Below are 10,825 nucleotides of genomic sequence, written 5' to 3' on the forward strand. Positions count from 1 at the left end.
GGAAATCCTTTCAAGAAAGGTAGTGGCAGATCATTTTATGAGTATATGCTTAAAGCCTGGGTGAGCACTTCAAAAATCCTGCTCCTACAAAGTCAAAGCAATCTCATTTGAGCACATGTTAAAATTACTTTTGTGAGAGTTTCCGTACAAATAAGCAATCCCCAAGTTGCTCCTGCATCCTAAACCTGCAATCCCCAGGGAGTGTTAGGGGGGCACATAGGGGGGTGGAGACCTATATGCGGTCATGTTCTTGGGTCGAGACCCTTTGCCCTCGATGGGGACAGTAAAGGGACAGTAAAGACAATAGTCGGAATTCCATCAATAGATGGAAATCCTTTCAAGAAAGGTAGTGGCAGATCATTTTATGAGTATATGCTTAAAGCCTGGGTGAGCACTTCAAAAATCACATACCTTCAAGATTGGAACAATAAATATCCCACACTTTTTATGGCAGTTGATGGGACAATAGAAATAACATTAAAAATATATATTCAAATTAATGTGTCCTCCATCAACCTTAATTTTCCTTACTAAATTATAACAGCATTTCTCATAATGAGCAATGCTGACCTGCACATGTGTGGGGGGTTTCAACAAGACCAATAGACAAAGTAGAAAAAGACAGTACAGCCTACATGAAAGTCAGAAATGAAGGATAAGATGCCATGTCTTTGAGGCTTTACAAATAGTAGTACATCTTTATTAATATATTTTCATAAAACAATTTAAGACTGTATCAAAAACTCAGTATAAACATTAGATTTTAAACCATTTTTTCTTATGTGATAAGATATGAAACGTACATTATTCACGTACATTACTGCCTTTTACTTCCCCCCCCCCCCATCATCATATTCTCAACATGATGCAATGTTTTCTCCAGTAATGGGCAAGTAAATATTTTCATTACCTCCACACACTATAAAGTAATTTATATTTTTTTAATGATTGTGTGATCATAAATCTAGAGACAGACGATTAAAAAATAGAACGATTCTCCCTGGCCCCATCCCATTCCCCGACTGATACTGAAAAAAAAATACTAACATTATGAAGTCTTCCAATTTCACAAGCAAACCATTATGTACATACACTTCTCCCTGTGCCTCACCAGACACTGATAACACAGCCCACTGAACATACGTGGATAGAGGCAGAGCAGTCATTATACAGTACTGAATGCCCCTCCCCAGAACACACACGTACACGAATCCCATTGGATGTTGACACTGAAGATCCGCCTCTTCCTGGTTGTTGCAGGGTTCCTCTGCGCAATTCAATTTTAAGCACCTCAGTGGCCCTTCGTTAAGTGTTGACAACACAATGTTTGTACTGAAAATGGCAACGTCGAAACACATCCTTCAATATCCCAGGCAGGGCCAGTGGCAAGTACAAAATAAAATATCATTTATTATGCAACTTAAATTAGGCTACATCTGTAGACATGATCAGTTTAATGCTTTATTCTTTAGTGTATAAGAAGTAATATCAGTCATGGTTGGTGTTAAAAACAAAAACGGTCCTTAGTGCACCTCTAGTTACAACGTTCATTGCTTCAAGACACAAAGTGCGCGACTTAGCAAGATTTTGCAGAATTGCAAGGTTTGCGTGTGTTATGGTCAAGAGGGAGCAAAGCCTTGAAGTCAACAAGTTAAGATCAAATATTAAAAATCAAAATGTAAAAATGTATGTAAATAAAATGTAATCATGCTTTGAATTTGGTATTTTAGATTTCCCCCTTTGGAAAATAACTGCTGCAAACTCTTAGTAAACCTGGCCTTAAAAACAGGTAAGGATGATACTGAATTTGTATAAAGATTTCCATTTCTGAGGAGAGTCTCAAGTCTGTTGTCATTGTGACATTTTCTCCAAACACCTCTAGGTTGCAGTCTTTCTTGGTTTATTATTTTCTATACAATAGAAACAGTACACCAGAGATTAAATTGACTCTTCTTGGCAAAAAAATAAGAAAAAGAAAAAAGGAAATTGGTAGCAGAACTGAAGAATGACAAAAAGACTGCTGGGATAACCGTTTTCCTTTTCCATTTGTCCTTGGCCAGCAGCATTCAAGAAAATCTGTCTTTATCCAAGATGTTCACATATATGGGCATGGTTGCCTGCTCCTACAAAGTCAAAGCAATCTCATTTGAGCACATGTTAAAATTACTTTTGTGAGAGTTTCCGTACAAATAAGCAATCCCCAAGTTGCTCCTGCATCCTAAACCCGCAATCCCCAGGGAGTGTTAGGGGGGCACGTAGGGGGGTGGAGACCTATATGCGGTCATGTTCTTGGGTCGAGACCCTTTGCCCTCGATGGGGACAGTAAAGGGAGGAGGGGGCTGGTAGGGCGGGGCATTGGGATCCTCGTCCTGGTAGATGGAGTACTCCTCCAGCAGGTCCTGGTTGAGCAGGGTGCTGTGGGGGCCCGCCATGTTGGGGTACTCCGGGGGAGGGAGGGGGGGCTTTTCCTCTTGGAGGATCAGGGGAATGCTCGAGGAAGGGGGGGACTTGGAGTCATCCAATTCATCTGCAAAAATGATGGGGACCCCCTTCTTGATGAACGTGGCCTGCTCCTCGATGGTCATCTTCCCCTTGCGCTTCTTGCGGTAGCACACCATGGCGATGACCCCCGCGATCAGCAGCAGGGCGGCCACTACCACGGCGGGGATGACGGTGTGGAGGTAGACGTCGTCACTGCTCCTGCGGCCCGTGCCCGGGCTCGCCGTGGCTGTCGGGGGAATGGGCGCCGGCACCTCACCCGGAGGCACAAACGTGTAGCTCTGACATTTATTAGTGCCGCGGATTGAGATGTTAATGGGCTTGAACTCTGGCTCCATGGCTTTAATGAAGGGCAGTTTGGGCTTGCCCTGGGGATCGGAGATCTTGTTGCTCAGCACAGTGATCTGGTCCTTTGGACAAGGGCTTTGCTGGAGACTGTTATTAGTCCATTCGACCACGATGGACCCCTTGGTAATGCTTCTCAAGGTCACAGTGCTGCTGTTGCGGTCCCCGAGGGCATAGGCCAATTTCTTTGTCAGGAGAATCTTCTTCTGCACATCTTCGTTAAGAGCTTTCGGGTCACCGTGAAAGCGCGCCGAAAACACCACAGCGGGTTTGTCATTCGCTGTCCAACGATTGACGTGAACCTCGAAAGCATCCATGATACTCTCGCCACCCTTATCGGTAGCGAGCATGAAGTACTCGTGGGTGCCCTCGTGCTGAGACTCCGGCAGGCCGTACAACAGCTGGATGGTTCTGTTGAACTGGATCCAAGAGGTTTCGGTGACCGCTTCGTTGGGGGTCTTCTTTAAACTCAGACGCAGTTTATCGGTGGTGCCGTCTTCTCTGTCGTAGAACGTGTCAGACGGAATCTTGACCTCAAAGTACGTCCCGACCCAGGCGTTCACCTCATCGATGGGGTTGCGGATCATCGGTCTTTGGTTTTCTTCTGGAACCACAGACACGACAGTAGGGCGTCTGGGGGCCTTCGCTATTGTGGGTTTAGGCTCTCTGGGAGCTGGGCTGGTGGTTTTGGGTATCTTGGGTATCTTGGGTTTCTTGGTTGCGACGGGTCTAGGCTTTTTGGTGGTGCTCGGTGGGGTCGGTAACGCAGTGGCTTCAATAATTGTAGGTCTGGTCATGGTGGGCTGGATGGGCATGGAGCTGGTGGTTCCCATTACTCTGGTGGGTTGAGGAGGGCCTGGCACAGGTGTGTGGGCTATCTGATCGCGGAGCCTATTGGTTGGCTTCACTGGAAGTGGCAAAGGGCCACGGACAGGTGGAGCAGAAATCTCTGTTGCTGGGGCAATGGATGGCGAGGTAGGGGTGGGAACCACACGAACAGGGGGCTCAGGCTGAGTTGTAGGGGGGAGCAAGGAGGGCAGCGGAGTGGGAGTGTTGTGCAACTGCCTTCTGACCCGTCTCACACCGTTGGGCTTTTTGTTGACAATGTGCCAACCGACGACTGGATATCCGAGCTTAGCCGACATGCTTCCATCCTTGGCTGGAGACTGGACACTGTTGATGTTTGGAATGCGGCTCTGGTCAAGCGCACACCCAAGTTTCCATGACAACAAGGCCCCATTCTCCACCACCTTCTTCGCGTTTCCCGGACCGGCCATGAAAGCGGACATGTCAAAAAGGCGGTTGTTCACCACGGGGACGGCCCACATGTGCTCCAGGGGTACATGGGAGAACTCCCTCATTATGTCCATCAGCGCCACCCTCTCCATAGCGGCCATCTTTGTCAGATCGGCGTCGAGGATGACGGTGAGGACGGTGACATGCTCCTCTGTGCCGCAGGTGAAGGGCTGGAGGCCACTGATATCAGACTGGAGCGCGAGCAGCGCTGGTTCCGCGTCGGCCCGCTCCTCGGGGAATACTTCGATAGAAAAGACGGCGCTGGGAGGCGCCACCTGGCCGGGCGCCTTGGCATTCAGCTCCCCTCCAGTGACTGCAATGTGGTGCACACCTTTGTCTTGCTCCAGAGCCATACCAGACAGGACGCAGCGCGCCGTGTCCCAGTGCAGCCAGGATGCCAAGGTCTCCTTCCCCATGGCAGTGAGCTGCAGCAGATAAAGCAGAGCACAGGCATATTCTAGTTGATGCTGATTTTGCAATTGGTACCACTTACGTTAGGCCAAAAAAAAAAACTGATGTGAATTTTAAACATCTACAATGCACTGCTTTTTTCTCTAAATTCTTGCTGATGGTAGCTGATCATAAAAATAGGAAGGAGGCCATAATAATACCAAAAGTCAGCATTCTGGCAATTACTGAAAGTAATCATATGAAATGATAAAATGATTAAAATCTGAAATTTAGGTAGCGAGATGATATATATATATATACACCCCATAAAAACTTTTTTAAACAAGTTGAATGGACTTCAAATAAATAGAGTAAGTTAAAAAAGATGCACTGAAAAAAAGAAAAGACTATAGACATGTATTAATCCACTAATTATTAAATGTGTCTGGCACTGCTGTAAGCCTTGCAGTGACATGAGCATTACCCTTTCCATGACATGATGGTTGACAATGCTATTGTAAATTGGCAAGTGCATATAAATAAGCCTATTGCAATTATTATTATTATTATGTCAGTAAAGTCACAATTTCTGTGGTAATATATCACTCCTCCATATCTATTATTATACATGTAGTCAAATGTATTATTGTATACTAATGTATTCTGGATAACATTTAGGTACAGGTGCAGGGAACCATTGCACTTGCCTACAGTACGTTTTAACAAATGCTTAAAGAACAAATGATGTGATCTGAAGCAGCAGCAAAAGGTCACGGTGAATAGCCACTAAACATTTGTTTGGTTACCGTTTAGAATATAATCTATACACGCAGCCAGAAGCCACTTCCATTTGGATACACTACAATAGTTGGTATTGGTAATACACGCAAGGGCTTGAGTGATGAGTCAGATGCATGAGGTAACAAGATAAGCATCTTCAAAATGTCATTTATATATTATCATATGCTTATGATTTCCAGGAAATCCAACTGCGGTTCATTACATAAAAATATTTATCTACTAAAAAGTTACTGCATTCAATTATGATCATGATGTCCCAATACCACTCAAAGACAAACAATATTTATTGGTACTACTGCACATCCATTTTTAAAGTCTCTGTGTCGTACACCACCTGGTGCAGGTTACTCACATGGATGTTACAGCTCCCGTTGGCAGGCCTTGGTGGAACCCTCATCTGAAACACCTGGCCCACGACCGCCGAGGAGTCATGGAAGCCAATGTGCAGTCCCTCCGTCACTGCCGCAGGTCCTTGGACAGGCGGCGGCTGTGCCTTGGCAACCGCAGCCAGAGTGGCCTGAAACTCGGACAGTGCAAAGGACTGCATGGACGCCTCCAGCTCCACGGACATCATTTCAACCACCGTGTCCTGCTGGCCCCCTGGCAGAGTGCCCTGGGCGAGGGCCACTAGAAGGCCCATTATCAGAGGGATAGTCCTGCCTGGGGGAAGCTTGCTCCTCCTGGAAATCCCACAGCTCAGGTCCTTGTGTCTGTAGTGCATAGTTAGGGGTAGTCCTGCTCTCCACCAGATGTCCGAGAACAACTGGAGAGGCAACATGCACTGGCGGCGTGCGGGATGTGGGTCAGATCCTCCGTAACCGGGCTCAGCTCAGAAACACAGCCTTTGTGTTCTTCTGTTCTCCGTTTTGATCCATGAAGAGGGTTCCACGGCAGGGTTGTCAAGTTGTCATGCGTCAGCTGTAGGACGAAGGAAAGAATCAGATTGAAATGGATTGCCTATGATGTATGGGCAAACCTACTTTAGATGACGCTCATCATAATGGACATACTGTGTTCACCCTTTTTTAATTGATTGAATTTGTACTGATGGTTGGGAGATGACTTGGACCTAAATGTCGACTTTTCCGTAATCGGTTACCGATACTCTATAAGTGATAGATTAGTGTTAGCTGAGCAAAAACAATCAATACCTGTACTCTCCAACATACGCATCACTGAGAAGGTAGAATATAACAATGCTTACAACAAAAATGATACCCTTATAATAGTAATAATAAAGAAGATTTACATTACAAACATACACGGCTGATGCCCAAAAATGTAAAATGAAAATAGGGTACTTTGTTTATACAAATGAATTACAGTGCAACTGGCACAATTAACTACGATTCAACTAGGGTGACCATGAATGGAAGAGTTATTTAAGTTTACAACCAGTGTCCTTTTGATGATTATCCTTTTAATTTACCACATCACACATCATTTACCACAACTGCTAAATTTTGGATTATTGACAAAATATAGCAGAATAGTCACTTTTTCAGAAATAACCAACATCTCAGAGGTTTCTCCTTCATGATGGAGAATGCAGGCAGATTCCCCAGTTATTTCCCTCCCAATTGAAGGGTTGCAGTCTATGACTCTCATGAGATGGCAGGAGCGTCAAAGGTCATTTGTCTTGGTTTGAGTTTTAATTAGGTGCCCTGAGGGTGGGAATTAGGAGTCTTAATTGTGCTGACCCAGCCAACCCCAATCCTGTAGCGCTGAGAGACAGGCAGAGCAAGGACCGCAAATCGCCTGGAATTCTAATGCCTATGCCATGACGTCAGCTCAAAGAATAATAACCATGCAGTGACTGAAAACACCAATCCAGTTCCTCATATGCCATCTACTTTCCCTAAATAAAAAGGAAGCAAGGGCGTTCACAAGCATCACATGAAGCATGGTTTGCTGCCCTAACCTCATAAAAAATGTTAACTAATGGCAGGTCGACGAAAGGGTTCTTATTACTACTGTTGTCTTTTTGGCTGAAAGAAAAATAAAACTCAAAAGCTTGGCTAAAGTACCATTTTATAGCCTAATGTTTGTTTTTCCCTGACAAAAGGTTAACCAAAATAAAAAAGGTCATTCAATAAATGGCACAACAAAGACGTTTTACGTCTACGTGTATGATGATGGCGTGGGACTTTTCGGCTGTGGAGCACCTTTAGCAAGTAGCCGTCACTTGTAGCAGATGCTGTTGGCCATAAACAGTAAATCTGTACAATTGACGATAAGGTATCAGTAATTACACTGATTTACTGTTTGAACCGAAATCAGATCTCTTCATCATCTTAGTGCGATTACGTTATCCAATATATAATAATGAATGAGAAAGGGGGCCGTCAGGGTCCACAGAGTGTATCCCCGCACAGTAAAGGTTTGTTGGTAGATAAAAGGTGGTGGACTGTGTACAAAATGTGTTGTGAATTAAGCAAATGGACACTTTTGCTTCACTTTAACAATGTGCGCACTTCGCTGCCATCACGCTCTGCCTTTCCAGGATGTTCATGGACATCATAGATCCAACATTGCTCTAGCAATTGATCTGTGAAAGGGGGAATCCACCAGCGTTGCATCAAACCTTTGTAATTTGCAGAGTTCTTCACCCCTTACTTGCTGAAACAGAATTACAGATCTTATTTGTTTGATACAGTTTATATTAATATATGTTAGGTTCAGATAGTCATGTAATTCAGAAGCTGACTGATGGGGACACACACACACACACACACTTTTGAATGCCAACCATTGCACAATCACATTTCTAAAGTTGTCTCTTTGATACACAAGGCCAAGCAAGCACACTGGAAGGGCTGCATCGATGTACTATTCTAGGTGAAGAAAAGTACATCATACCTGGGTAATTCTGGATAACAATATGACAAAAAGCAAACCACTCAGTATTCCTATGCATTTCAATGTACAACACAAAACACAGCTACAGTTTCCCCATATAAATTTAGTTTAAACAAGACAACCCCTTTGTGAAACAGATGAATAAAACCCAAATTAAATGAAACAGAAGAGTGGATGACAGAGGGAGATTTTACCATGTGTACATACTCTGCATCATCCAATGACATAACTTCCAAGAACACGTTCCAAACAGGCACACAATCAAAACGAAGCATTCAAACCTATTTGGGGCCAAACTAGGTGAAGAAAAGTGAAAATTATAATGCATACATCAAGGTAAAATGAAACCAACAGGAACACTCAAACAAAAGCCTGTGACAAACAACTAATCCTTCCAAGTTATCTCTTATAACATAATTCCTGGAAGGTCAAACAAGCGCAGTACTAGAACTACTCTTCCTGTATTGACTCAATCAATAGGCTATGATCGGAAAGGGTACAGCTGCTGTTAAGTGATCATGTCTTGATATCATTTGGAAATTAGTCATTTGACTAGCTTTAAAACAGTTTTTTCAACACTAACATAAATAAAGTAGGCCTTCGGTATATGTGTAGTACGACGATTTGAGAGTACAGCACCTAAGCAAGAGTACAATGTTAAACATTGAGTTTATCCAAGTTCCTATAAATAGTTAGTTTTGATTATTAACCGTCTTTGGTCCACTGTTCTACCAAACACACCAAGGGTCCTTTTCCCGCCGTCTAAGACAGTGTACGGTCCGTTCTGAATTGATCGATTCGGTAGCAATAATCTGTGGTTTAAAAATATCTGTGCACACATTCACGATAGCATTGAGGGACATTGCATTGACGTACCTCATCCAGCAGCCTCTGGATACCGCATGAGCTGAATAACAAATATTTCCACGAGACAAGCTTGCAACCGGAGGTTTTCTTTCATCCCCCAAAAAACACTAGATTTGATTATATAGCCCAGATACTTTGGGGTAGCGGCGGCGGAGTCAGTTTTCCCTCAACACATTGGGACATTCGAGTGCTTGGGTCCAACTATTCGGTCGAAATAGCAAACAAGCAAAAAAAAAAAAAAGTTAGGACATATCGACGCTGAACTAGCTTTTAAACCACACAGAAGGCAAACTTATCGGCAAATCAATAGATGACATTGTATTCCCAAAAACAAAAAGCAAAGCCTTATGCCACAACCACCATTGCTAGGTCACAACAATTCCCCATCCCTTGCAAACATTACAACAGATAACTGGCGATCCATCGCCCCGCCGAGCCCATGTTATGTTGAACAGGATGACCCCGAGGTTTACAGATAGTGTATTCAAACGACCAGTATGTGTCAGCATCGCTGCAACAGTCAATCGTGTGGACAATTCGATAAAGCATCTTAATGGACTGCAATACGTCTGGATTTCGATAAAAGGCTAAAGATAACTATTTTCCTCGGGCCCGATTCCGCTGCTTCTGTTGCTATATGCTCCTCGGCGTCGACGAGGCCTCGCTAGTTACAATCCACCGGTCACCCAAAACAATACGCCGTCAGAACAAAACACCCCTCGATGTGACCAGTTGAATAAATCACCAGTGGTTATTATTGAACAGATTTCCTTGCAGGAGGAAGGTGAAACCCAGAGGGAAGGAGCGGCGGTGCGTCGGCATGGCGGGCTACAGGATGCACCTGCTCTATTCTAGGCAGCGGACTGTCCTCAACACACTGCCGCCGTGAGCGACACGGCTCCCCGTCCTCCACACGACCAGATCCGCCCAAAGACACGGTGTCGGTCGAACAGACACACCTGGAATAATAAAACAGGGAAATGACAAATAACACAATGTTTGCCTCTGCGTAATGCTTTGGCATTGACACCAGCCAGCCCGTGTATGAGATGACGAGCTAACGCAGTGAGGAGAGCAGCTAGCGGTGGCATCGAACATGACTGGTGGTGTTGACCTGCCAAGTGGGCGAATAAAATAAACTGAAACGAAGTTAGTCAACAACACGAACAGAACGAAGGTCGCAGCGTTATCCATTTTGACAGTATGCGTGTGAAGGAACAATTTCGACTTAAAAACGAACGAGAAACTGACCTTGCTAGCTAGCTTGCGTTAGCCAACTCGCCCCGTAATGTCTCCTCTCTCCGTTGAAAGCTCCAGCGAGTAGCGCTCAATCCCATTAAACATGCATTCTCTTTTCCACAGCCTACCGAGGTCCAGGCGGGTCACACGTTAGGTGGTCAATAACACTAATCGAACAGCATGTTTCTTCTTCTTTCGACTGAATGAAATGCTACCTAGAGTTGACTGTGGTGTGTGTTTTAATTATTCCAGTAGCTGCCTCTCACCGCCTGCCTCTGTCTGCTGGCCTCCTTCCTCACAGGTCTACAGGTTGAGGCTTATCTGGAGAAGGCGCTGGACTCCGCCTCTTTGGAAGCATGCAGGTGAAAGACAAATTGATACAACTTGCATGTGGGAGGGGAACACATATAGCCTGTACCCACTGTACTATACCGCGCATAATAATATTTTCATTTTTTTTTAACCCATTTACTATGTTGTAATGTTATATGAACCAGATTTATTTACATGGTGCTTACTTCTATTGGTG

The 10,825-nt window shown here is 44.5% G+C and overlaps 1 protein-coding gene across 4 annotated transcripts; it reads right to left on the reverse strand.

Annotated features, from left to right (window-relative positions):
* Nucleotides 1-825: 825 nt before the first annotated feature.
* On the reverse strand, nt 826-10,574 carry LOC311359503 (dystroglycan 1-like). 4 transcript variants are annotated; one of them, XM_084479540.1, is made up of 4 exons: nt 10,309-10,574; nt 9,899-10,016; nt 5,684-6,249; nt 826-4,565 (listed from the first exon to the last, which is right to left on the reverse strand). In XM_084479540.1, the coding sequence occupies exons 3-4, from the start codon at nt 6,107-6,109 to the stop codon at nt 2,244-2,246; spliced, it is 2,748 nt and encodes a 915-aa protein (XP_084335666.1). In that variant the 5' UTR covers nt 6,110-6,249; nt 9,899-10,016; nt 10,309-10,574; the 3' UTR covers nt 826-2,243. The 4 variants fall into 4 exon arrangements, with proteins under 4 accessions (XP_084335666.1, XP_084335665.1, XP_084335664.1 ...); XM_084479539.1 differs by having other exon boundaries at nt 9,803-10,016; XM_084479538.1 differs by lacking the exon at nt 9,899-10,016.
* Nucleotides 10,575-10,825: the final 251 nt, after the last annotated feature.

The sequence above is a fragment of the Micromesistius poutassou genome (assembly GCF_964030765.1).
Source record: "Micromesistius poutassou genome assembly, chromosome: 15".
Classification (NCBI taxonomy): Eukaryota; Metazoa; Chordata; class Actinopteri; order Gadiformes; family Gadidae; genus Micromesistius; species Micromesistius poutassou.

Coding starts and splice junctions, on each gene's coding strand:
- LOC311359503 (XM_084479538.1), bottom strand. CDS start 6,109: ATGTTGCCTCTCCAGTTGTTCTCGGACATCTGGTGGAGAGCAGGACTA. Junction 4,566..5,683: donor ACGGGAGCTGTAACATCCAT/GTGAGTAACCTG, acceptor TATCTGCTGCAG/CTCACTGCCATGGGGAAGGA.